Consider the following 27988-nt stretch of genomic DNA (forward strand, 5'->3'; position numbering starts at 1 on the left):
TTGCTGTCCTCTGCCTACTCAAGGGATTCATGCTCTTAACACACTCACACTCACTTCAAATGAGCTTTGGTCCTGATAGTATTTGAAGTATCCTTTGTGAATCTAAGCTCTTGCGCCGTGGCTACAATAGGCCAATTTCTTCCAAGTGCCTTTACTTTTGTTACATCGTAAGTGGTCACATGCAGGGGAAAAAATAAAATTGTGAAATATACGCCTTAAGTCTGGTTTCTTAGCTTTAGCAAATGGAGAATTTGGCAACTTAGGCACCAGGTAAAAACATTCCTTTTCAACCAGGCCTTTGGATGCTTTAACAATCTATGACCTTTTAAATGTGTCTGGAGTGGGGTTATTGATTTTGTTTGTTGTTATGCATTTTTGTTTTTATATTGTAAACCAGCCTGTGATCTTCAGATAAATCTATAAAATAAATAAAAATTTCTAGATTTCTAAACTGCTATATAACTGAGGGTTGGCTATGATCCTAAACTACCATCACCCTCAGGGCAGAGGGGTTTGCTTCAGTGAGCTGAACCAGGACTGTGCTGAAAGTGTCTTTTGTCTGTTATCTCTCTAGACTAGGATAAGTCAAGCATTTCTTTACTGTGGGCTAAATGTCACATTTATAGTAGTTCCACAGGCAGAACTGATGTGACACGTAGCCTCCACTTTCACACATCTTAAGAGTTGTCAGGGGCATAAAATATGATGTTCTTAAAGGGAAAGAGGCAGAAGAAGCAGAGGTCAGATCTGGGGATTGGAGAATGAAAGCCTCTTAGGGTGCTTCTCTTTGGATTTCTGGTGTGAGGTAGCAGAAGTGGCCATGTTGCCTTTGTAAATATGTCAAATGTTACAAAAATGCCGTGTGAGTCTCCAGTGGTCTCTTCTCCAGAGGAGACCAACACCCCCAAAGTGCTGCCTCTGGAACTTTTCACAAGTGAGGAACATGGAACAGCATTCACAGACTAGCCTTCTGCCATCTTTGAGTAAGAAGCTAGAATGGAAAAATACAAACACAGTAGGAGAAATGAATGAATTTCAGGAGAACAAGGAGCAACAACCACACCCTCCTGCTGCAGTGTACTGCAATGCTTTCCAGCTCAAGCTTCTCTGGCTTCCCTCCCAGACCTGTTAAGGTGCAGAAGCTAAGCCTGGAGGTCACAAATGCACTGGTTTCAGATTTGCTTCTTGGCCTAGTTTTTTTTAATACTGCAGTAGCATTGAGTAGAAGATACTGGGTGAAAAATACCTCTCTAGAATCCCTGGGCTGCTGGTTTTTGTTTTGTTTTAACAAAACAAAAAAAAGCACAGGGTCTTGTTGAAAGGAAGCTGGCCTTTACAGATGGCATTCCTGTAGCAAGACTTGCACCACTCAAGGGAGGGCCTTGTTAGTCATAGTACTTGTGTTTTGAAACTACTACTTGCCCTGGGAAATTCAGTTCACTTCCTCTCTTTTTGCCCTTTTGCAACAAGTGTTGTCTGAATGCTTCTTCAGGCAGCCCGGAATAAGCTTGAACGTACCGTATTTTTCACTCCATAAGATGCACCTTACCATAAGAGGCACCTAGTTTTTAGAGGGGGAATGGAAGGGGGAAAATATTATTTAAAGGAAGCGCTGAGCAGAGCCTGTATGCATCCCAGGCTCTGCTCAGCACTCCCTTTCACGAGCTGTGCGGAGCGTGTGTGTGGCGCTTGCGGGCTTTTCCTCTCCTCAGGGAAAGGCCCCCAAGCACCGCACACACGCTCCGCACAGCTCGTGAAAGGGAGCACGGCTTTGGGGGGCTTTTCCAGGAGGTGGGGGAAGGGACTGAGGGGCTAAGCCAGAAGCTAGAACAGCAAGAGGGAGTGCTGCGCATCAATACGTCTCGCTGTTCTGGCTTCTGGGATAGCTGCGCAGCCTGCATTCGCTCCATAACACACACATACACATTTCCCCTTACTTTTTAGGAGGGAAAAAGTGTGTCTTATAGAGCGAAAAATATGGTGATTCCCACCTGTCCAGTTTGCCAGTGGCATACACCAGTCTCCTGCCACCGCTGCTGCTACTGAAGGACCTCCTTTCTCCATAAATACTTGCCTATACCTTAAGATCATCATTGGAAGGCTTCCTCTAGGTGCCCCTATCATCTCGGGGATGTGGGTGATTCTAAGTGGTGGAAACCCAGTTGCAGGATGCTCTTGTTGGAGAAATTTAAAAAGGGGCTCCTAGACCCTTCTGTGAGGTTACACTCACAAAAACCCAACAGAAAAAGATGCAGGCTCTCAGGGAAAAATAGGTGTTTATTGAAATGCAAATATGCAAGGGACAACCGCAAAAATAAGGAGGCTGCAAAGAGCCACATCCAAAGCAATGTTTCATATCATAGGTGCTGGCGCCCTGGGTGCCTGAGCACCCACAAAATTCCCCAAGAAGGGGCCAGGCACCCACAAATGTCAGTGCCAGGGCCATGCACGCAGCATGGCACCCGCAGCCCCAGGCACCCATGGTCACAGGGCTCAGCTGGCACTCCTGTTTCACATACACGTCTAGATTGCACATGTGATTTCAATCACCAATCAAATGATTACAGCAATCTTAACAGTTGCAACAGAACGTCAACATCCTTACTCTTCAGATCAGTCCTCATCATGTGATTACACATAATCATTTTAATGTCTTTCTTTATTAAGACTTTTGCTAATTTTTCTATTCATTAAATGACTCCATACCTCCCCCCCCCCCGCAAAATCCTTTCCCCATCTGTCAACAAAACAATTCAAGATTAATCACAATTGCCATGCCTAGCTGATTCTCTTTTCATGCACACAATGGCCACCCTAGATTCCAACAGTTTATTATTTCAGTCTTCTGGAATGAACATTTGCTACTTACAGTTCTCTAAAAGAAACTTAAAAGGTAGACAGGCACGGGCCTTTTCAGTTTAGCTAGGCCATAGGCTCAAAAGAAAATAGAATCATAAAAATGATATTTTTATGAATTTTTTATTTTCTTCATTGCTCTCCTCAGGGAAAACTTTGCATGGCGCCTGCCTTCTTGTCCTTTTCATACAGTGAAAATATGTTTTTTATGTTTAGATGCAATTTTAATTCTGCCTTCTGCTGCTTTTGCAGCTCTTAGCTAACCACACTTTTTATTTACTTTGGGCCACTGTGAGAACAGGATGCAGATGGGCCATGGGCCTAATCTGGCAGGCTCTTCTTATATCTGTGCTGCCATAGACACAGTAGAGAAGTCGTGTATCCTGACATCTGGAGCTGTGGTGTGATACATTTCACTAACCTCACAATAGCAGTTTTTCACCAGTGGAAATTGTATAGGTTTAATGGCACACAAAGACCACTGTTTGCAGCTTTATTCTTTCCAATTGTAAAGCATGAACATGATCTCAAAATAGCATACCAAATCAGCAAAAAACTATAATACCCCATGACACAGATTTTTGTCAGCTGGTATCTGCATCAGACATTTTCATGAAGTCAAGTTAAACTGAAATGTGATCTCAAAGGGTAGTGAAAGTATATTGTGCAATGAGCTTTCAAATGCTGTACTGTATTTATTTCCTCATGTGGGCAATGATAGATGGGACAGGACACATCTGGATTAGAAGCATCAGATACCTAACAGTATTGACAGTTTGAAATTCTACTCAAAGCAACAGCTTTATATTCATGGGTCATTTCAGAATTGGTGGTCCCAGAACTGCAGCCATGTCTTTGTCACAATATATTAAGAACTTGAAGCTTAAAGTCCATGGTTCAAATCTCACTGTAGATATGATTTCTCTAGAGGGCCTCAGGAAAGCCATTCTCTCTCAGCCTTAGTCCGCCATCTGCAATATGGAGATGACTATACAGTGGTACCTCAGGTTACATACGCTTCAGTTTACATACGCTTCAGGTTACAGACTCTGCTAACCCAGAAATAGTGCTTCAGGTTAAGAACTTTGCTTCAGGATGAGAACAGAAATTGTGCTGCGGCGGCACGGCAGCAGCAGGAGGCCCCATTAGCTAAAGTGGTGCTTCAGGTTAAGAACAGTTTCAGGTTAAGTACGGACCTCCGGAACGAATTAAGTACTTAACCCGAGGTACCACTGTACAGATCTGCCTTGCTGGGCTACTGCTGAGTGGATTCCTAAAATAAATTATATGAAGTATGCCTATTTCCAGGTTAACTAACAGGGTCAGCTCGGGCGAAACAAACCAAATTGGGGAGTAAAAGTTAAAGGACCCCTGGATGATTAAGTCCAGACAAAGGTGTCTATGAGGTGAGGAGCTCATCTCGCTTTTCAGGCTGAGGGAGCCAGCATTTGTCCACAGACAGCTTCCTGGTCATGTGTCTGGCATGACTAAACCTGCTTCCCCATGTTGCCTCTGCCTCCCCATGTCTGTTTATCCCCACCCACTGCCTTATTATCCTGCAGCAATGTGCAGGATTTTGTGTTTTCCTTACCATAGGTGGGTGAAGTGGATGGACACAAGAGGGAGGAATGGGTGGTAACAGCTGTGGCTATCTCATCTCCTGCCTTACTAATGTGATTAGTATATCTATTCTCCAGACTGAATTATAGCAATTCCATCAGTTCAACATAAGACTTGCCAGTTGGGGAGAAACCCAGCCTGCCTCAACTCTGCGCCTTTGGCAGAGGCTTGATCTGCAAAGATCTGCAGGTGAAGCTTGTCGTGACGCCAAGCTAAATACCTGTAAATCAAATTTTTGATAAAGATAAAAGCCGCTGCAGAGATGGGTTCAACAGTTGGCAATCCCCAACTACACCGCAAGGCACAGTGCCAAGGACTGAGTGAACTTTCAGCTCTACTAACAGAAAACAATGAGCCACATCTTATCAATAGCTCCAAGGAGCGTGGGTTGTAGTGGAGAAGTCAAGGGATGGTGAATCTCTTCCCCCCACTATTACAGAAGTTAAATGTTTTGCCACCTAAGTCTTCAAGCTATAAAGTACGTTCTCTAGGCAGAGTCTTATCCAGTCTTGAATTTACCTAAACTAGGGCCAAACTAGGGATAACCATGAGTAAGCCCAAAACAAGGCATGACTTAACTAATCATGAATGAGCCAAAGTAGATAAATGCATTGTTGAGCACAGTCTTAAAAATTCAAATAGCATCTACTAGGGGGGAGGGGTTAATAATGATTATGATTGCACCAGTCAGCAGGCATGAAGGAGAAATTTAATGGCAAAACTGGATGCCTTCATCTGCCCCAGCTATAACAAAACATGTCTCTCTCATATTGGTCTCTATAGCTACGGCAGGCGCTGTAACTCACTTTACCCCGATGATGCCTTCTTCCATTGTTTCTTGAGACAGACAGATGCCAACACTATTAGCTCTGTTTACTGAGTTTTAATTGTAATGAAGTATTTTGTATTTTTTTTGTATTCCTGATTGTAAGTTGTCATGAGATCATTTTTGATATATGGTAATCATGATTTATCATCATCTGAAAAAGTGGCAACTCCTGCCTGTTCTTCCCCGGGGTCTTTCACTTCTCCTGCTCCTCTGCCACCTTCATACAAGAGTCCAGTTTACTACTTCAGCAAAAGGGAAGGCAAAAGAACCTTATAGTGGGAGAGCTGTAGCTCAGCATTAGAGCTTTTCTTGTAGAAAGGCCCAAGTGTAATTGCTGGCGTCTCCAGACAGGGCTGGGAAAATCCCCTCTCTGAAAATCCCCTGTTGGAAACCTTGGAGATCAGCTGCCATGGGTCTAGGCAGATTTTACAGTTGCTTCATGTGTAGCTATAAATCTGAAAGTATAATTCTGTAATGTGGCTATGTACTGTAATTATACTCTAGGGACGCGGTGATGCTGTGGTCTAAACCACTGAGCCTTGGGCTTGCTGATTGGAAGGTTGGCGGTTCGAATCCCCACGACGGGGTGAGCTCCCGTTGCTCTGTTCTAGCTCCTGCCAACCTAGCAGTTCGAAAGCACGTCAAAGTGCAAGCAGATAAATAGGTACCGTTTCCGTGTGCTGCTCTGGTTTCGCCAGAAGCAGCCTAGTCATGCTGGCCACATGACCTGGAAAAACTGTCTGCAGACAAACGTCAAGTCTCTCGGCCAGTAAAGTGAGATGAGCGCCGCAACCCCAGAGTTGTTCATGACTAGACTTAACTGCCAGGGGTCCTTTAGCTTTTTTTAATTATGCTCTGGTTCATGCATCTATGTTGATAGTGTTTTTGAAACTGTATGCAAGATTCATTGTGGCATCTATTTGTAAGAGCCAATGTGGCATTGTGTTTAGAGGATCAGACTAGGACAGAGGAGCCCCAGGTACAAATCCTGCCAACCAGAAAATTCACAAGATACCTAGGCCTAATCTATCTCTCAGGGTTGTTGTGCTAATGATAAAATGTGGGGATAGGACATAACCACATATGTCAACTTGAGCTGCTTGGAGGAAAGGGGATCATAAATAAATGTAATAAATAAAATAATTTAATATCAATAATACTGATACTGCTGCTAATAAAGTGCTTAAGAATAGCACTTGATTCATAGGTGCCAGTCAAAGGAAAACCAAAACAGGTTTGCAGCCTCCTGCATTTTAAGATGAACTTTGTATTCTGACCACCTGATCACTCATATGAGACATTGTAATCTGTTCAGGTCAGGTTAAACTCAAGCTGTAAACAAAAGGTTAGTCATCCTTAATGCTAGGATTGTCATATCTTTCTCTTTTTTTGTACAGACCTTGATCTGGGGTTTGTAACTAGTTCTGAGCTGAATAATTTGGCCCCGACATGTTTATCTGATTTTAGGGAGGATTAAAAACACCTCCAAATATTGGATTAATATTTGTAGGGGGGTAGACTTTAAAGAATTTTCATTTCTTACCTTTAAAGACAAGGTGGCCAAGGGTTGCTTTTTGTTTCTGTTTTCATTATAAGGGGTATTCTGACGCAGGAACACAGCAAGGCTGCTATTATAAAATGAGAAAGAGAGAGAGAGAGAGAGAGAGAGAGAGAGAAAGAAAGAAAGAAAGAAAGAAAGAAAGAAAGAAAGAAAGAACACTCCAACCATCTCATGTGTGAAGGTAAAAAAAAAAAAGACTATAAAACTTTAACACATACACACACACACACACACGCCCCACATAAGTTTAAAAATATTCATCCAGCCATTGATGAGGGGGTAAATAGTCCTGTGAACGTAGGATGGGAAAGAAAGATAATCAGCCTAGCTTGAAGTTTCTCTCTACCTCTGTCTTTCTTTCTTTCTGCCCCCACCCATGTCTTTCTTATTGCCTCTTCATGATGTTATTGGGGCAATTCTGCTTTCAAAACTGCATACACCTGCTAGCGTTTTGGGGTGGTCATGCAGCTTCATTTCTATTCAGTGCATATCCTGTAACTTCAGTGCGGAAATCACACAACTTTTTAGACCAGAAATGTTGTGTTTTATTTTTGTCCCGTTTCTGTTGCGCTATAACCTCTCCAAATGGCAATAACATAGTAGCATTGGGGAAGCACTACAGAGCCAAATCCAATTTATTGTTCTCACCCAAAAGGCCTTCATGAAAAAAATTGTCTTTGATTGCACAGGAGCAATTATTTTAAGATGATGCTGTCAAAGGCACTGTAGCAGGGGTGTGGGAAAGTGACCTTACTGATCAGTTTTCAGAGAAGCTTTTTTTTTGGGGGGGGGGGGGACTAGACTCTGTGAAGCATAGTACAAGTCCCTGTTCTCAGAATACTGTATGCAGAAATGCAGCTGTGCTGGTTTTGGGGATATGTTACATTATAGTCAAGAAAGATGTGAACAAAGAAACCTTATTATGTTACAAAACTGCCTGCGCTTTAACAGGGGCCTAAATCAGTACTCAACAGTAACATATTAACTAACAATAAAGACGGGCTTAATCCTTTACATAAGATTAGGGCAGATATGCCTTTTGCAGAGACGCTGCGACGTTTTGTTGCAGTTCCCGCTTGTGGAATCTTTAGAATTTTGCTGAGTGAATCTAGGCCTTTATCACCCTCCGTTTGTCATAGCTTGATCAATTGTGTCCTGTGGACATTATCTAATGAAGGTAGCCAGATGCAAAAGGGGATGGGGCTCCTGTAGACTTAATACTTGTGTAGAAAAATGAATGGTCAGGCAAGCTGCATCCGCTGGTTTCCCCCCGTTCTGTTAAACACAGTAAATGTTCGCGAGCCCTGCTTTCTTTTGCATTTGGTGACCCTATTCAGGCGGCAGCCACTTTGTGCTAGTGTGATGTGTGTGATGTGTGGTGGGCCCTTTTGGACTCAGAAGAGGGCAGAATGGGAACAGAATGGGGCATGGCTGGCTGGTTTGTGCAAAGCATGGAGTTTCCCCCAATCTGTGAATACAGTGGTACCTCTGGTTATGAATGTAATTAGTTCTGGAGGTCCATTCTTAACCTGGAACCGTTCTTAACCTGAGGTACTACTTTAGCTAGTGGGGCCTCCCGCTGCCACTGCGCCGCCGGCACGCAATTTCTGTTTTCATCCTGAGGTAAAGTTATTAACCCGAGGTACTACTTCCAGGTTAGCGGAGTCTGTTACCCGGTGTTTGTAACCCGAGGTTCCATTGTACTTTCTTTTCAGGCTTGGGCAGCATAAGGAGTACTGGCATTTGGATATTAAGATCGATCTTAGTGTATATGGTATCAGCAGCTCTACAAAAGTACCCAGATTCTTTAAAGTTTGTCAGGTTTCACACAACTGCAAGTCTCTTTTGGTGTGTTGTGCAGTCTGTTTTCCTACCATATGCCACATAACAGGACCGAGGTTTTGTGATTTGGCCTCCGAGTTACAGGATTCTCTCAACTTTCCTGTTTTGAAGAAATTAGCATTTGGTCTGCAGGTGGCAAAATGTTTTTGGTTTTTAAAAAAAATTCTGACACTGACACCTGCTTCTGCAGAAATAAAAACCGCCTTGCAGCAGACTTTTAGCCTTCCTGGGCTTTTACAGCTGTCACTGGGAGAGCCACAAGCAAAGCTTGTAAACCATTTTTTATGGCCTTCTGTTTCAGTGGAACTGAAAAAAAATTGCTTTGTTTTTAAAAGAGTGCTTTGAAGTCAAAGATACCTGACAATAAAATAACCTAAGAGAGAAATATATCCAGCCACAAACAATATCTTCAAATATAGATGTATCCGAGCTACAGAGAACTGTCCTACTGCTACTCTGGACTGTTGTGTGGTTTACAGGATCTGCTCCTAAACTATGGACTGAGGGCAAAGAATACGGTAACCTTGCTGAAGCTAGTGTGGTCTGGATCTGTCCATTGCCTTGATGGGAGACTGATCTATGTCACCTTGAGTTTTGTGATGGAAGAAAGGCAGAATACATATGTACTAAACAGATGTATCAACGTAGTTCACATTCTGTGTAATGATGCATGTTGTCCTCAGAAACTCAAGAGGAAGTTGATCAACTTTTTCTTAAGTATGCCTATTCACCAAATAACACATCTTGCAACATTTCCTGGGTGATAAGAAAATTAAGATTGTCAGGCTTTCCCCCTGGTTTTTGTTTTTTTAAGGAAGCAAAAATAGCAGGCCTGATAGTGTGCTTTTAAAAAAGGATTGATACTGTATGCAGCAGGCAGCTGCAGATAAAAGTTTTTCATGAAAGAAATGTTTTCACTAGCTAATTGTTGCAGGTCAATGTGCTATTGAAAAGTTGGATTGCTGCTTCTACTTTCACTTCTTCATTGTAATATGAACATATGGAGAAATACAATGTGCATCTGGACTAACTACCGTTTCTGGTTGAGGTACCAGTTCCTTTCTTTTTGAAGCTACACTTACCAAGATATATAAAAATTTAAAATATAAAAATTAGCTTGGCCAATCTCCAACCGACATAGCCTTTCTGGATCAGATTCATATTGTTATATAGTTGGGGTACCCGTGTCTGCTGGGCCTCGCCAAAGTTGATGGGCATTGCCATTCAAATGGTGTGTGTGTGCACTGTGTCATATGATTATGTGGGGCTTACCTACGCCCCCCCCCCCAATTTTATTCAAGTTGGCACCCCTGTTCTGGGCATTCCTTCTGGCCAGTTTATGAAAGAAGGAAGAAGCCGTATCATAAAAACACAGAAATCCAAAAGGGCACTTAGCTGCCCAGATTTATTACACTGTCCTCATTTAGAGAGTCCAGAGAGCATGCCTTCCCCTTCAGTAGGAAAACTGCTGCTGCTGCTACTCCCAGCTAGAGAAGACAGAGGAGCTTCTTTGGGTGACCTGTTTATTGAGTATTCATTTTGATTTCATCCCATAGGTTCAGTGCAATCAGACCTGTTTTATGGAATCAATTCTAGGGTGAATCCAAGCACAGCAACAGACCCACTAAATCTTCCGTGTGTTCCTGTTATGCTCTCATGAGTTTGCAGCATCAGATTTTAGTCACTGCATGCAAAATACAGTGGGATGCACAATTTGGCAGTCTGCTGTGCCCCAGCATTGGAAAGGCTGAGAGATATAGCTTGGATGCCCTCCAGATTTTATGCATTATTCAGAGTGGTGTTTTCCCCACTCTCTTCTGTCTTCAAGGGATGCAGTTATTTTAAATCGGATAACAGTGTGCAGGACAGCATGAAGTTCAGTGTTACACTGTTCTTGCTTTCATGGATTGGGCCCTATTGAAATGTCCTGTGAGCCACCTTCAGGGTCACTGGTGGAAAGGCAGGGTAGAAATGTTTTAGGATCAAGGTAGACAGAATGTAGATCAGGATCTACTGGTAGATCTCTGGATTACTTGTAGTGGATTGGCAAGAGTTTCTAATTCCCAGTTGTTTAACAATGGCAAAAACAACGTTTTTCCTAACTAAACTTGGCTGTTGCAATGATGAAAGCTAACCTGGAGTGGACTTCTATGTGAAAGGACTGTGAGCTCAGCTCAATTCAGTTCTGCTACTGAAAAGAAATTCTTAGGTTCAGAATATGCTCAGAGGCACCCTGATCTTTAATTCTAACTGATTGTCTTTTGCACCTGCCTCAAGCTGGTGGGTGTCGGGGTTCTAGTAAAAAAGTAAAGCAGATCTGGCCATCTTTAAGTCTGCCCATCCTTTTAAAATGATAAAACAGGAAATACAAGTGCCAAACTCTTGCCCTTGGTCCTTGGGTGGCACACGCTTTGGTGCTTTTCTGGTAGTTATGAAAGGTTGTAGGCATAATAAGGTAATTCGTGGAGGTGGTGCAAGGAGACAACATTGCACCCAAGTGCCTGGGGGTATGTCTTAAGTGGTTTTAGATTTAATGGCTCACCACATGGTGGGGAAACTGTTTAGGGATGTGCACACATGTGTATCAACGTGAGAGATCTGTGTGCAAGGCCAGCCCTGTCATTAGACATAGTGAGGCAGCTGCCCAAAGGCAGCAGATGTGGGCGACAGGTCTCCCCCTGCACCCCCTCTAAGCTACCCTTATTACCCTCCAGCATGGTGGATGCTGTCCCATTGCCATTCAGTAAGATTCAATTGACAGTTCAGTTAGCTTCTGCATGTGGAACAGGAGCAGGAGGGATTGTATTTGCCTCAGGCAGCAAAATAACTTGACCCATGCACTGATTTATTTGTGTGCGTGTTGCGTTGCGGTTGTGGTTTCCTTAAGTGTAAAGTTGAAGTGAAAGAGGAACAGAAAATGACTTGCAAATTATTTGCAGAACAAGTTAAGATGTGTACACGGAGCTAAACTGCAAAAGGAAGGTGCTGGAAAGTTAGGTCAAGGCAATGTCCCAGTTGAGGCAGCAACAGGCTTTTCATTGGGGGAAGAGCAGTGTCACTCCCTCCCCCCCAGCACCTTGCATCTGCCACACACCAGAAGGTGACACCTGAGGCGGCTGCTCCCAGTGAAGGCTCATGTAGATGAATGATTCATGCCCCTTTTAAACTAAAATAGTATTGGGAAATCCTTGAGTATGGGTCCCTCAAAAGGCCTCAAACCACTTTTCACCAGTGGGGAAGGACGCTCATAAGTGAACTCTGTCACCATCTAGTTAAACCAGCTCTTAAATTTCCCCTAATTCATGGGTGCCACATGTGCTGTTCTATTCTATCTCACACAGCCATCTAGGGATGAAAAAGAGATAACAACTCAGTTTAGGGCAATGAGATTTTGTGGGACTGAAGGCAGCTGTGATATCAGGAAAGAGGGTTAAATCCCAAGATACTTCACATGGGGGGGGTGTCGGCGTGGTTTTGCTATGCAGTTAATATTTCTGTTTCATATTTTAAGGAAGCCTGTGAATTTTCACATCTTTGGAGTGACTTCTTTGGGCATAGTTTGATGCATGAAAACTGTCAGGAGAATATTTCCTGTGTACACGTTTCATGGGTGCTTACTTTTTATTTTGCTCGTCCACAGCAAATGTGGTATAGTGGTTAAAGCGTTGGACAGAGACCTGGGAGACCAGGGTTCAAAGTCATATAGCTCACAGGGCAACCTTGCACCAGTTGCTGTCTCTCAGCCTAGCCTACCTCACAGGCATGTTGCGAGGGAAAAACGCAGAGTGGGGAGCCACCTTGAGCTCTTTGAAGGAAAGGTGGGATACTTAAACGTTGAAACAACAGCTACAGCTGTTTTCCTTTGTGTGTGTCTTGGTTAATGCCTAATGTAAATAATCACTGAAGGTCACAGTATTTGCTTTGGATTAGAAAAAAACCAACTACGCCATTTTTCCAATTGCAGAATTAGCTGCAGCAGTCTTTTGTGTGTCTCCTAAATTGCCTGAGGATTTTTCTTAACAAATGGCAGTATACAAATTCACAATATTATGATAATGGATGAATCACATGGGTTACAATGCTCGTGTGAGTTAGGACTCATTTTCCCCAACCCCAACATCCAGCATGGATGTGTATTTTCAGGTAGTGTGCATCAATGTTCTTGAGCCTCTTCCTTCAGTTAGCATTTCCACATTCCACTATGGGTATGGATCCCCCCCTTTTTTAGATACAGCTTTCCATAATAATAATATAATAATAATTATAATAATTATTATTTATTATTTATACCCCACACATCTGGCTGAGTTTCCCCAGCCACTCTGGGTGGCTCCCAGCAGAATATTAAAAACATGATAAAAGATCAAACATTAAAAACTTCCCTAAACAGGGCTGCCTTCAGATGTCTTCTAAAAGTCAGATAATTGTTTATTTCCTTGACATCTGATGGGAGGGCGTTCCACAGAGTGGGTGCCACTACCAAGAAGGCCTTCTGTCTGGTTCCCTGTAACCTCACTTCTCGCAGTGGGAACTGCCAGAAGGCCCTTGGACCTCAGTGTCCAGGCTGAACGATGGGGGTGGAGATGTTCCTTCAAGTATACTGAGGCTGTTTAGGGCTTTAAAGGTTAGCATAAGGTTACCAGACGTCCCTGTTTCTTGGGGACAGTCCCCGGATTTACAAATCAGTCCCCATACAAAATCCATTGAAGTTGAAAAGTGCCCCCGGATTCATTGAAAAAAATCTGGTAACCTTAGCTTAGCAACAACACTTTGAATTGTGCTCATAAATGTCCAGTATACCAGACTTTCACAATGCAGTGCAAGAAAGATACAATTCACATGCATTTTCATTTGTACACACTCGGGCTGAAGTGCAAATCTATTCAGTTTTAAAATATCTTTTTGCATCAAAACTGGTTTGTGCAGGGGAATGCATGCATTAATTCATTGAAAGAAATGGGATGTGTCTGGACTGGGATTGACCTCATGTATACAAAGCTGAAAACAAACAAGCCCAGCACATTCAGAATGTACTGAATGCACACTAAACCATAGGGCTATCTAGCGCTTGGACACTAAGACGAAGTTTCCTTGTCTATGTTTTCTATGTACAGGTCAGCAGAGGGAGCCAGAGCATAATACTTTATGTCATGATCTTGGGACCACAAGGAACTCCATGACTCAGTTAGTGCTTATGCTGCCAGTACATAAGGCAGTGTCGTGCTAAGTAGCACCCTCCAGCAAAAAGACAAGATCCAACCCAATAGAAAGGACAACAATTAGCTATTAGGACTAAAGCCCCAAACAATTTTAAGACGTATTTATTTGCCATTGTTATCTGAGGCTTTGTAGCAGGAGTTGGGAAATGGCTCCAATTGTCAGGCTGGATCACTATTTACCCCATTCTTGGTGAGCCAAGTTTGAGGGGTGTAAATCACCTGACACCACAGTGACACCTGTTTTTCCCTCCTGAGTCTCAGGTAGGGGTGGTCAGCATTCCTTCCTCTGATCAACTAGCAACAGTGATTCAATGCCCTGGAATATGTGAGTTACCTGCTGGTGGACTCATCACCCTTCACAACTGTCTTGTTAATAACGTAATATCACTGTACTCCAGCCACTCACTGAAGAAAACTATTGGATTTTGTTGGCTGCCTAAGGTAGCCAAGTGATTAGGAAGAAACAGCAACCACACCTGTGCACTTGTGCTTCTAACTTCAGCACTGTGTGGATAAATTAACAGGTGAAGCTTTTCATGGCATGGAAATAAGCATTATTGCCTGCTAACAACTGCATATCAATCCACTGCTAAAGGTACAACTGCAAAGCTCAGCTGAAAAGTTGGCAGCCCTGTGATGACCAGTGTTGGTCAAAGTTTCTTGGTCTCAAAAGTTGTCAATAAAAATCCTTTTAGGCTCAATGGTCTGCAACCCAATTGTTCCTTCCTTATTTCTCCAGTCCTGCCTGGGTTGCAACATCCAGAACCTGAAACAGCAGCTAAGTGAGTCACCTTTTGGGACTGATGGCTTTTCCCATTGCAGCACTACAGGGACTAGTGGTGTGTCCCAGTGGAAAGTCGTGTTTGTGTGTATTGAAGGTAAAGTAAATAATCCGTTCACAACTGTCTAAAGTGGCCTGGCTCCAAAGAACTGCACAACAAGCTACCCAGGGGAAATTTGGACGTGTTTCTCAAGCAACAGCTCCCCAAGCCACAAGGTAAACTTCGCTTGTTTTGAAATGGAGGGGAGTTTCCTAAGCAGTTTGTGATGTAGCATAATGGTCTGCCATTCAAAGGGTGTGTGTGAATTCTACTGAGCATGCCCAATGCCTTGATTGCATCTAAAGTAGCTCTTTGGATCCCCGCCAATGAATTTCTCAGTTCATTCTTTGCAACTTAAGTATAGGTTTGCTTTTTTTTAAAAAAAAAATTATATTAGATTTTAAAAGGAGATTCTGGTTCTCATTAAAGACTGTTTTGTTAATGGTTGTGCTGTAGGCAATGCACATCTCTTATTCATTTATTTAATGAATTAATAGGTCATCGTTCAAAGTACACCAAGGAAGTGCACTAGGGGGAGCTGGCTTCAAGCAGCAGGCCCGTTGGCAGACCAACTCTGTGTTTACAAAGATCTCTGCAAAAGTGGCTTCAAGGCTGATAACATCAACCCTGCCATGTGGGAATCCCTAGTGGATTGTATCAGGTATTGTATTGTGTCAAGTATAGTCAGGTATTGTATCCACAGCAGTGACCAGAGGAGGAATGGCCTCTGGGAGAAGCACAGGGAGAAAGAAAAGCCATGATGTATTTGCAGCAACACAACTCGATACCTTCATCTGCCCCAGCTGCAATAATAAAACATGTCTCTGCCATATTGGTCTCTATAGCCACAGCAGGCGCTGTAACTCTCCAACTGTTTGACTTCAACTCCAATAGGCGCATTCCTTTATTGTCTCCTGAGGCAGGCAGAAGCCAACCACAACAAAAAAAAGTACACCATCTCCCCCTTGGTGGCTTACAGCATTACAGTCATACCTCATGTTACATTTGCTTCAGGTTACGTGTTTTCAGGTTGCAGACCGCGGGAAACCTGGAAGTACTGGAACAGGTTACTTCCAGGTTTCGCCGCTCACGCAGAAGTGCTAAATTGTGCCTGCGCAGATGCGGTGCTTCAGCTTGCGAACGCTGCGGATTGCGGACGTGCCTCCGTCACAGATTACGTCTGCAACCCGAGGTTCCACTGTATTATGATTATTACTTCATTCCGCGTAGAAACTGATCCCTATGAAACATCTCAAAGTGATATAACAATAAAGACATCAACAAATAACAACAACAAGAAGAAGAAGCAATTCCATATGTAAAAACAAGTTCAAATCCAATGTAGACCGGGATAAATATCTGCACTTGTTTGAAAAAGACCACCTTCAACAGGCGCCAAAGAGAAATAGAGGCTGTGTCTGTCTGATATACCACCGGACGGAGCTTCAAAAGACTAGTGCTGCCATGCTAAGGGCCCAGTTCCTACATCATATAGAACGGACCACCTGATGGTGTCTGCAGGTGGCCCTCTCTTGTGGAGCACAGTGACTGGCTGGGTAGAAAAGGGCTGAGACGATTTTTAGGCATCCTGCCCTGAGCTGTATAAGGCTCTCACCAGCACCAGCTCCCAGAACTTAGCTTAGTAGCTAATTCAGTACAATTCTTTCAACAATGATGTAACACGGCGGAGATAGCTTACCTCAGTGAACAGCCAAGCCACTGCATTTTGCACCAGCTGCAGCTTCCGGGCCAAGCTCAGTGGGCAGCCCCTGCAGTTGAAACAGAAAAAAAGACAGTATATCATTTATATATAGCAATACGATATAAAAATAATATTAAAACCATACTAAAGATCAAACAATATGAAACAGTAATAATAATAGCAGCAGTTAAGCATTTCACTTTTCCTTATCCAATTCCACCAGCCATCCATCTATGAAATCAGGCAACTGTATTGTCAAACAACACAGCTGGCCTGCGCTTGGAGGACGGCTATTAATCACTGCTCAAAAGCCCAGCAGGTTTCCCTTTCAAGTTTTTTTTTTTGTGTGTGTGTGTGCAGCTTCTATTCATTTTTGAAACACAGTCGAGTCATAGAAGCACCATGAGGGATCTCAGGCATAACCTCACTTTGCCTTCGCACTCCCTTTTAAGCTGAATCAAGACCAGAAACCCCAAAGTCCCAGCCATTCACCCCACTCATCTTCTGTGAGATGCAGTCTGCACATCCACAACTCTCTATTACTATTTGCTCCTTTTGAAGCAACCATACTTTCTGCTTCCAAACCAAAGAGGGATAAAATGATATAACTATTTACATATGAAGCTGTTTTCTGTTTCTTTATTTTACCTAAACAAAACAAAAGAAAGTTGTAAAGTGGAAATGTAAAGTAGTATATTCTGGATCCTCCCCCCCCCCCGTGGCTTTAAAAAGACAACCAGGTTAAGCAAATATCCAAATGCTCCCCCCCAAATAAATGCATGGTATATCAAAGGCATCAGAATATGCTTTGCCATTGATCTGCATGAGATAAATGGATTTATGGAGGTGGCCTTCCGCATAACAAAAAATACTTTTAAGGAAAAGTGGGACTGAGTTTTTAGGGATGCACGCTCATCTGCTTAATTGTTCGTTTTTGGCTGCCTCGTTCTGTTTCTTTTACATATTTCCAGATGCTTGCCTAGTGACTGTGTGGGGTTAATTGAAAAACCCGTCGGCACAAAATCAGGTGACGTTGCTGACACATCACCAGTTTGGACCAAAATGCAGATATTCAGAACTGCTGCAAGATAATTGGAATCAGATGTCTTTTTCCCTACCCTAAGCCTAAGGCATTTTGGTTGCTTTAGCAACTTATTCCCCTTGCTTCTCTTCTGATGTCATTCTTGGACTGCATTGCTTTGGAACGTAGTGGCAGTGGCTGCCAGGATACGGAGGTGTACGGTGGCTGGAAATATAGCCTGTGTGGAGACACACACACACACACACACACACACAGCCACTGGGAGGCTGAGGGTGCAATCCTGCCAACTACTTATAACTTCATTGAAAGCAGTGGAGTGCAATTGGGGTTATGACTGATGCTGGATTGGATCCTGTCTGTCTAAGACCGGAGATGGATGTTGGTTTGGTGTTTTTCAGAGTTGAAGGTGGCATGGTATAGCTATACCACTATGATAGGACCAGACCGCCATTTCTCATGCTGTACATACTTTGTCATGGACTGGCTGGGTGCAGAGAAGTGCTGGGAGGCACCAGCTGGGGAACCCCCAGGGGAAGAAGGCTCAGAGCCAGGGGACTGGTGGTGGGACAATGATGCGTGGTCAGAGGGAGAAAAGGGGAGAAGAATGGGAGGAGGATGTGTCGGGAGCTGAAGAGGCAACGGGGTTTAGTGAGCAGAACGAGGCTGTGGCAGAGGGCAGTTCAGATTCAGAGACAGGAGAGTAGGAGGGCCAAGACAGAGATACGGCAGGCTGCTGAAGAATCCAGGGAATCTCATCCTCCTGCTGCAACCTCAGGTCTCCTAGAACACAGAGAAAAATGAAGAGGGCAGAGCAATGAGAAAGAAAACAATGGAACCTTAGGTTGCTGGGGAAGGAACTGCGGAAGGAGCCGTAGAGAGCAGTGGGAAGGCCTTCGGTCCTTGCAACATGGGGGAAAGACCTACCCTGGGAACGTTTGTTGCGACCACTAGGACTGAGCTGTTTTGTTTCTTTGAATAAAGAGTTCAGTGACATCTGGCACTTTATTGTTTTATTGCTGACCTATGCCTGACTCCAGCTCCTGACATACTTTCTCCTTCTCTTTCCTGTGCTACTATTATTTCTGGTCAAATAGAATGAGGAGGCTTTTGTGGTGCATCAAAACCTTGCAGCACTTGTTGGACCAAAGGTAATAGTGGGACAAAATAAACCAATGTATACACATTGCTATGGGCACTGATGTCTTGATCATGCCAACTCTCTTAAAAAGCATTGCCTGTTTCTTGAGAGGCTGGATTTTAACTGTTCTATGAAGGCAAAGATGTTACTACATTTGAGTCCTTTGTCACCGTGAGCAGCAACCATATACAGTGGTACCTTGGTACTCGAACGGCTTGGCTCCCGAACAAATCGGCTCCCGAATGCTGCAAACTCGGAAGTAAATGTTCTGGTTTGCGAATGTTTTTCGGAAGCCAAATGTCCGACACAGCTTCCAAATGAGTGAAGGAAGCTCCTGCAGCCAATCGGAAGCTGCGCCTTGGTTTTTGAATGGTTTTGGGAGTCGAGAACCAAGGTACCGCTGTAATCATCTCAGGACGGATGCCTATTTTCATTTGCAGGGTGTGTATGATGAGACAGTCTCGTGGCGTCCACACTGCACAATTATCATGCCATCTTTCCTTATATTTAGGTATTGTTGGACTACACCTCCCATCTTCTCTGATCATTGGCCATGCTGGGTATGGCTGATGGGAGTTGGAGTCCAACACCACCTGGAGGACTGACATGCTGGCAACGTAGGTTGACTTGGCATTTGGCTCCTGAGATTGCTTTGCCGTGTGTCCCGCTCACAACCCGCATTTGCTGCACCGCTTTTAAAGCTGTCTGCCAGCAGCTGGGTTGCAGAGCGATGATGCGGGAAGTGTGGGAAGAGTTCCAAGCCGGCACATGGCAAAGCAATCATATAACTGCTTGACTGCATGCTGAACTTAGCGCAGCTAAATTCAACCCACATTCCTCATGGGCCGATCTGGTTGTTCGAGTTGGCCCTAACACTGATTGATAATAAAATGGGGAAGGGGAGTTAAGAAATGTTGTGCTTCCAATCCATTCAAAGGGAGGAAACTGTTCTTATTGTGTGTGAAAGTACTGAATTTTACAAAAGTGCTGTGAAACCAATTGAAAACTGAGATGCCTGCAAAGTATTTATGCCTGTTTGCATGACAAAGGACTGGTCTCTCAATTTCCTTTTTACATGGGGAGAAAACCACTAAGAACCGTGCAGTCTTGAAGGACTTAGTCCTTCTCCAGCAACCTTGATATATTTATTGCTCCAGCTCTTCATGTTGAGGAGAATATTCCCCATAGGTAAAGCAGTTCTCAAATAACACATGCGGCCAATTACAAAACGTCTTGCCTCTGCATTCACTCCCAACATTGCTGTGACTTTTAATTATATTGTTATAAGGTTCTCGCTTAACCGCAACATGTAGGGCACACATTTTCTCGTAACACAGGAAACGATAAGCTTTAAATGTGTCTAGAAATCACACACGAGTCTCAGTGGAATGTGAGCAACCGACAATACCATTATATTTTCACATGTGTATTACGCGTTCTCTACTGCAAAACTATATGCATGGGGAACTGAGAACAGGACTCTCGCTGGCGTTGTCATCTCTTCATCTGGCAAATCATGAGCAGGCCAGCCATTCTGGCCAAAGCATCCATGGTGGTGTGTGGGAAGTTGGGTTGCCATATGTCCTCTTTTCCCAGGACATGCCCTCTTTTTTTCATGGGTAAATAAAATGAGAGTTGTCACAGCGATGTGTAGTTAAAAGTAGAAGTTAGCAAATGTGTCTTCTTTTTCGCTCTTCAAAATATGGCCACTGAGAAGTAGCTTGCTGATGAACAGCACTGAGGTCGATGTACATTTTTATGCAGAGGGGGTAGTAGAGCCTTGTAGCTAAAATAGTAAGCTGTGAAGGAAGAACGCCCTGGTTCAGATTTCACCCCTGACATGAATTCACTGCTTTGGGAAGGCAAAGAGGACAGTTTCACCCCCATTCACATGTTTAAATCTTGCTATCTGTCAGGCTTCAGGGAATCCTATCCCCCTCATGGTGGCAACAAAGAAGCAGATAAAAAAAAGATGAGTTCTTACCAATTAGTTTATTCAATATTCACAGAGAGAGATGAAGGAAAGCAGTTTCTCTTAGATAATGGTGTTGCTCCGAGTAAAGTCCCACCCCCTCAGTCTCTCCTATTCTACGTCACCCCTGCGCCGGCTGACCTATGCTTTCTGCCTCTGAGCTTTCTGTTCTACTACAGTGGTACCTCTGGTTGCGAACGGGATCCATTCTGGAGTCCCTTTTGCAACATGAGCAGAACGCAACCTGCATCTGCACGTGTTGCGATTCTCTGCGTCTGCGCATGCGTGTGACGTCATTTTGCGCATCTGTGCATGCGTGAGTGGCGAAACCCGGAAGTAACCCTTTCCAGTACTTCCGGATCACTGTGGGACGCAACCTGAAAAAATGTATCATGAAGCAAACGCAACACAAGGTATGACTGTACTCTCAATGCATGCCTGGTCCTGGGAGAGCAGGGGTGGGGGGGGGGTGAGTCAGGAATGCTATCCAGAGACACTGATTCTGTAAGCTATGTCTCCCCTGATGCTTCTTCTTCCTGGTGCTCTCCCAATATTTCCCAGCTTCTCCCCTCTGCAGCCTCTGAACTGTGACCTTCTGCAAACCACTGTTCTAAATCTATACTGTCCTCCTCTTCTTGGAAAGGTGCAGGAAGCAGGGGGCGGTTCCCACCATTCCTCCTCAGTTCAGTCTCTGACACTATCATTCTTGAGGAGCACAGTTTGCTTGTGCTCTTTGGGAAGGGCACATAGCTGAGTGGTAGAACACATGCATTGCACATAACAGCTCCTCACCCCCCTGAACTCCTAGAGAGCCACTGTCACTTAAGAGCATACAAGACTGGGCTAGAAAGAATACTGAAGAGGAAGCTGTGGAAGCCAGCTTTTGAAGAGTCCATCTCTCCTGACCCCTGACTATTGGCCACATTTGATGGGGCTGATGGGAATTGGAATCCAAAAACTTTTGGAGGGCCACAGGTAGTGGCGGAACTTCATGTTCCAGCACCAGGGGGTGGAGAACAGGCGGGGCGGGGCTGGCATGTATCCTGGGGGCGTGGCATGCCGCCTGTGGGGTTGTGGCACCCAGCGCGGGCAGGGAGGCAGCCGCAATGGCACCCCACCAGGATTGCGCTGCCAGGGGTGGTGCGCTCCCCCCGCACTCCTCTTCCTCTTCCAGTGGCCACAGGTTTCCCGTCCCTGAGACAGGGCAATGTTGAGACTCAGTGTAAGACAGCTTCTTTGTTCAACACATCTATTTCCCTTGCAGGTTAATATGCCTTTTGGATATTTTTTTGAACTGAAGGGGACAAATAGAGGTTTACCACCACTCCCAGAGGGGGAAATGGTATTTATTATTCATTATCTATTTAAATTAACCCATTTGCTAGCACCTCGGTCATGTCACACAAAGGAAATTTATACTGAGCACAATCCCAGCAAATATAAACGTGGCACAACTTCGATGTACGTACATGCATAGTTAATTATATGCCCATTTCATTACCTGGATGCGCATGTAGAGTTTAACCTTGTTTGTGAACAAAATTGAGCTTTCCAATAAAAACTGCGTAATTTAAAGCAACGAATGCAACACATTTTGCAAATCCCACAAAGAGAACACAGTGCAAGGAGGGTGTGGAGAGAAGAAAAACAACAAAGGAATGCAGGGGAAAGGATATGATAGGAGGCTCGGAGCTAAAGATGCCTTCTCCAGTACAAAACAGGTGAGCCTGCTGACATCAGGATCTAGAGAGCCCTTTGTAAGAGTGGAAGGCACCTTCACACGCGCAGGTGGGATACCTCTGATTTCTGACAGTCCCTCTCCAGCTGCAATCCCTTTTCCCCCGCCTCAAGCCAGTCTGTCCCTCTGCCCATCAGAAGTTGCTTGGGGAGGGGCACAAAGGGCTGCAGTGGCAGCAAAGAGGCAGAAGAGGCCTGGTGCCTGAGCAGAAGGCTGCTTGCATTCCCCACCTTGCTCAACACTTTTGAACATCTTGCATTAGATATACGGTGAACCATTGTCAACGTGGAAATGTTGTTGTTTTTTAAAAAAGCATAGAGATCTGAAAATGTCCCTTGTAAGTGTCCTCTTTATTGAGCAGCACAGAAAGTTCGGTTCAAACTCAAGCAGCTACCACAGACTAGGATTTAGGGGTTGTGGGGCAGACAAACCAGCAGCTGGACTAAACGACTGTCCCAATACCCGCATCACCAGCATGCTTTTTTGGTCATGCAGCTTATGATCTGCATGCGTAATCTGTGTCTATTTGCTTCGGTATGCTAGTTTCAACGACAATGGTGGAAAACCATTAATTAATGAGCTAAGCGGTAATCAAAAGCCATCGTAATTAGTTCACACCATTTCACTATGGCTGTTTTAGAAACACAAGATTATGCCAGAAAATATTAAGTACCTTAAGGATATAATCATATTTGTTGGGGTGATTTAGAGAAACAAAATGCCACTCTCCAACTGGAAATCCAGCTGCTTCTGCTAATATGATTCTGCCTTGAATCTAACAATATGAAGCTCAGGGGGAGCCATAAAACCTCCAAACATGATGTGGAATACTGTTTTCTATGCATAAAAACGTCACAGCCTTAGGGGAATTTTTTTTTCATGTCTTTCCAAAGCTAGATGTGAGTTCTGTATCCTCTATTTGGAAGCCCAACAACTCCCCTTTCCAAGGGCTTGACATGTTTCCAGTTCCAGCTCCCAGTACTTGCAGACCTTTTTTCACATGACAAGGAAAGGAGCCACGGGCTCATAACTTAATCTTGTGTGCTCTGAGCCCAGAGCTGCCAGGAACATAAGCAAAAGCATTTCTGCAATGAAGGCTTATGCTTTAAAATCAGAGTTTGCTCAAGATTTTCAATGCGAGGACTACACCTAAAGGAACCAGCGATCAGAAGATTGCACGATCTTCTTAGCTCAGGAGATTTCATCACCCCTCTTTATGCTACTTCTTAACTGTGCTTCTGGTAAGAACTTAGAAGGGTGACACAACGAGCAGGCTAAATCAGCTTGAACAAATCACTTTTTGGGTATGACAGAAACATGTTACCGCCATGCAGACGTCAAGGAAATAAACAACTATTTGACAAGATACAGCAATATAAAACAATTTCAAGGAACAAGGCACAAAACCATTGCACCAACAATAACATTTGGGGTCCTGCACATCACCTGCAAACCTGCAACTTATTCAAAATTTACACAATTCCTCTTTTGTGTGACATGACAGCCATAACTCATTTGCATCCTTTTAAATTCATGTTGCACAGACGGCATTGTGCGACTGTAGTAGCATGCAACAACCAACTCTATTTTCTCAAGAACTCAAAGAAGAAGAAGAAGAAGAAAACCCGCTCAGAGGTGCAGCAACCTCAGAAGTCACATTACACCTATGGTTCCATCAGTCTGGCAGGCTCCTGTAGTTGTGAGCCAGGAACCAATTTAAAATTGATGCTAGGGCGAGAAATTGAATTTGTTGACCTCTTGCTAAACCAGCGGGGGATTACTATTATTCTTATATCTGAGCCTGTGCTATGCTGTTAAAAACAAAAAAAAACCACTGTTTCAAGCCTGTGGCAAGGGGCGAGGCTTGAGGGATGGATGACAAAAAAGCTGCCAAAGGCAGATGATTGGAAAATATGGAAAGACTGAGTAGTTCAAAGCCATGGCTCATCTACTAGAGCCTGATTACTTTGGAAATACCATTTTCAGACAGAGCCATTTTGGTGCTTAAAGGATAGTGCAAAAAATCTGCAACTGCAGATCATGCAGTCCAGACACATTTATCTAGGGATGCATTGGTATAGATACACATATGTTTGAGTAGTAACTGTTTAGCACATAGTATTTATAATTCATTAAATTTAAAGCATTTCCCACAGATGTTTTAACAACAACAACAACAACAACAACAACGCTCCCAGAGTGTCCTAAAGTGCCACCAGGTTTGCAATCTAAAAAAAGATGGCACATAAGGAACAAGGGATGGGGAGGGCAGAGGAAAACAATCAAACTTGGGTACCTGCTCTTAAACAAGGCAGTGGAGGCTTAGGATCAGAGGTTTCCTTCTCCGAAATGGGCTTCCTTCCCAGGTTGACAAGCACCATCTGCCCTCACTTTCTTCTACAAGCAAGTGCAATCCACCAGAGTCTGTCTTCACATGCAGGGGAGGTCCCTAACTCAGCAAGGGTTTGAGACCCATTAGCTACCCTCACCTGGTTTAGCCAGCCATATGAAGCCGTTCCGGGTGTGTGACCACTGTTGCATGCTGATTGCTTTTAGGAGATGCAGGTGAGAGCTGAGCACAGGATGGGGACCAAAGGTGGACAAACTACCCCCAGCAGGAACGTGATGTGTCCCAAACTAAAGATACAACCCCTCCCCAACTACTAGGTCTATACTGTACATGTAGAACAGCTCCCTCCCAACAGAAGCCCCATCTTCCTTTGTCACATAAATTGCTGCTTTGGCAAGTAGAGGACTTTTTAAAAGGAAAGTCCTGCTGTGTACACACAAGCCCTCATGCATCTGTAAATGGATGCTTGGTCCCTAGGGTGAAGAAGGTGAAAGATGATCAGGGAAGCCTTTGCAAAGGCAGCAGTGGAAGGTGGAACAGTTTTCTTAATGCATGAAGGCAAAGCCAATGAAAGATTGGGATTAGTAGAGGAAGGAATACTGGGTAAGTATAGGATGTAATGCATATGGGCAAAGTTAGGCTCCTTGCCCTGAAGAATCACCACAAGAAAGCTGCTTTAGTCACTTCCAGAAAATGCAAGGCAAGATGTAGCCAGAAATAACCACGGTGGAATGAGCTTGCAGGGCAGGGGGTGCCAAGCTTTTGGGGCCTGTGGACATATCTACACACACACACACACACACACACACACACACACACTGCATCCAAGAACACACCACTATTGTAGTGGTTCTTCTAAGCTGAATTTGAACATGGGTGGGGGAGAGATTCTGGGGTCCCAGGGAAGGCATTTGCAGGTACCTATGTGGCTGGTGGGCCCCATGTTGGTGACTCCTGAGTAGAGGGATGCATCCTGTTAAACTTCCTCATAGCACACACACATCAAACCTGCTTCCTGTGGATTGTACACAGAAGCTGTGTAAGAAACACTGTAAAACTGCAGATTGGAGGTGACATGCCATTAGGTGTGGCAGCCAGTGGTGAGTGGTGCAAGAGTTTATATTTTAACATGACCTGCCACATAGCTTTTTCACTGTGTGTATGCACCTTAGGAAACTGGGTGGCTGTGGCTAATCAATGCATGGGAGGAAGACCACAGCTCAATGGTAGAGCATCTCCATGCATAACGTCTCTGGGGCAATCCCTTGCCTTGATATGCCAGCTTCCTAAGAACACCAGCCACGATGTGCTGTATGAGAAGTAAAGACTATGTAGAAGACCATCATGCACAGCAAACCCAGCATGGTACAACTGTTTTCAGGGCGCGTGGGGATGCTCTCAAGTTTACGACAACTCACACAAAAGCAAATTTTGTGCGAGTGCTGCTTTAGCCCTGGCTGCCGGTATTTCTGCCGTAAAAAAGGCTTCCTGTTCATAGTTCCATGGAAGTGCCTCTCATTTGAAAGGTGGCCCTCTGGGGATGCCTTTCGCACATCTTTGGCCATTGCATTTGGCATCGCTTTTTGCAAGCATTTCCCGGCATCTGAGCACTAGTGCATGCTTCCAGCTCCAGTTCCAGCTCCCACTCAACCTGTGGACTCCTGACGGTATTATTAAAGGGCTTCTTGTGCTCCAGGCGGCGTCCATCCCTACACCAGAGGCTTGCAAGTGAAGGGCCGAACCCTGACACTACGTACTACAAGCCTGCCGAGCTCCTTTCCCTGAATCACACCCTTCCCGGCAAGGTCTGCTGTCAATCATTCCCCGCCACCCCACGCCTGGAGGTGCACTTTTGGACAGCGGCGGCCCACAGATACACACCCACAACTCACGGGCAGGATGAAAGTGGCGCCTTTTCTCTCCGGCTCCGCACAAAAACCCAACAAGCCCAAAGCACCCCTCGTGCAGCGCGGCTCCTCGCTCCCGCCCGCAGCACGCAAGCGCCCCAGCAACGTAGCCGCATATTTTGTCGGCGAGGGTCTTGGACAAAGCCAACAGAAGGGTCCTTGTTAGCCGGCTACTCCCTGGAGAGGGAGGGTGGGAAGGGAGAGCGCGCGCAAGAAGGAGCGAAGTGGGGAGGAGGGGGCGGCGGCGGGGTGGAGCTGGGCTCTCTCTCTCTCTCCCGCTGCCTGTCTCCCCCTCCGCCTGCAAAAGCTGAGGGAGCGAGGGCGGGAGCAGCCGGAGCCGGGAGGGGATGCAGCGACTTTGCGAACACTTTGCAAGTCTCCCTCGCCGGAGGCAGCGCTTCTCCCCGGCCTCGCCGCGGGCTCCCCCTGAAGCGCACGTCGCGGCCGGGCCGCTGGGGAAGTGCTCCAGGAACCCCGGCCAAGGAAAGGAGCGCGCGTCTTCTGAGGGGAAGCCGGAGAGAGGTGGAGAAGGAGGAGGAGGAGGGACTCCTTTCCTCGTCCCCAGGGCGCGCCCTCCCGCCTGACCTCGCACACCCCGCGCCTCAGAGGGGGAACCTTTCCAGCAGCTTTCCTCAGCAAAAGACGGCGAGCCGGAGTGGATGGTCCCCAGGCTGCTGCTGCTCCTGCCGCCGGCTGCCTCGAAGTCCCTTTCGGGACAAAGGCTTCCCGGAGCCGGCCCTTCCTTGGGAAGAGGCTGCGAGGATCCCGCGTCCGGGTAAGGAGGAGGAGGAGGAGGAGGCGAGACATCTCGCGCCCGAGCCGCGCCTCCCGCGCGCTGCCACGCGGGGCTTCCCCGGCCGGCTGCGCCCTTGTCTTCTTTCTGCCGCTTTTCACGCTCTTTTGTTTCTCGGTGGCGGACGAGTCCTTTTGTGCTGTGCGCTGATGGGTTTCTAGCTTCTCGGATGAGTCGGGAGGGAAGGAGCCAAGCCTGATGGCGCATCCTGATGCTGGGAAAGCAGGACAAGGGGCTTTCCTTCCTTTAGAGAGAGAGAGATACCCCCCAATTCCCAAGCGGCTCGCGAAGTTTTGTAGGAAGAGAAAGTAGCAGCAGGCTTTTGTTTTCCTATGGTTCCTAAGTTGGATTTATTTGATTATAGGGCTCGATGGGTAGAGAGCAAAGCACCTTTAAAGTTGCATTGTTTCGGTGATAGAAATACGCGTGTTTTAAATCTCTGGCGCTGAATGAAACCCATAGGACTTGGACGGGCTTAACTTTTGGATTGTGCCCGTAGATGTTATTTTTGACACAGCCTGTTGTATTGCTGAAGCAGAAAATGGTCCAAATTGGCGCTTGAAACACAGAAGGGAGACTTTACCTGAAGCTGTTAGGG

The 27988-nt window shown here is 45.1% G+C and overlaps 1 protein-coding gene across 5 annotated transcripts; it reads right to left on the reverse strand.

Moving 5' to 3' along the window:
- Positions 1–828: 828 nt before the first annotated feature.
- LOC114597214 (uncharacterized) lies at positions 829–27681 on the reverse strand. 5 transcript variants are annotated; one of them, XR_013393264.1, is made up of 3 exons: positions 27213–27659; positions 16448–16517; positions 829–7155 (listed from the first exon to the last, which is right to left on the reverse strand). XR_013393264.1 is itself a non-coding variant. In XM_077930522.1 (3 exons), the coding sequence occupies exons 1-2, from the start codon at positions 27595–27597 to the stop codon at positions 16449–16451; spliced, it is 1095 nt and encodes a 364-aa protein (XP_077786648.1). In that variant the 5' UTR covers positions 27598–27680; the 3' UTR covers positions 829–7155; position 16448. The 5 variants fall into 5 exon arrangements, 4 of the variants coding, with proteins under 4 accessions (XP_077786648.1, XP_077786649.1, XP_028585357.2 ...); XM_077930522.1 differs by having other exon boundaries at positions 26572–27680; XM_077930523.1 differs by having other exon boundaries at positions 26583–27679.
- Between the last annotated feature and the right edge of the window lie 307 nt (positions 27682–27988).

Source organism: Podarcis muralis, chromosome 6 (assembly GCF_964188315.1).
Source record: "Podarcis muralis chromosome 6, rPodMur119.hap1.1, whole genome shotgun sequence".
In the NCBI taxonomy this organism is placed as follows: Eukaryota; Metazoa; Chordata; class Lepidosauria; order Squamata; family Lacertidae; genus Podarcis; species Podarcis muralis.

Bases quoted from the DNA above. Each gene is read 5' to 3' on its own strand.
- LOC114597214 (XM_077930522.1), bottom strand. From the start codon at position 27,597: ATGCGCCATCAGGCTTGGCTCCTTCCCTCCCGACTCATCCGAGAAGCT. The intron at 16,518-26,571 runs GTGTGTATCTGT...TTTCAACTGCAG, and splicing joins ATCCTGCCCGTGAGTTGTGG to GGGCTGCCCACTGAGCTTGG.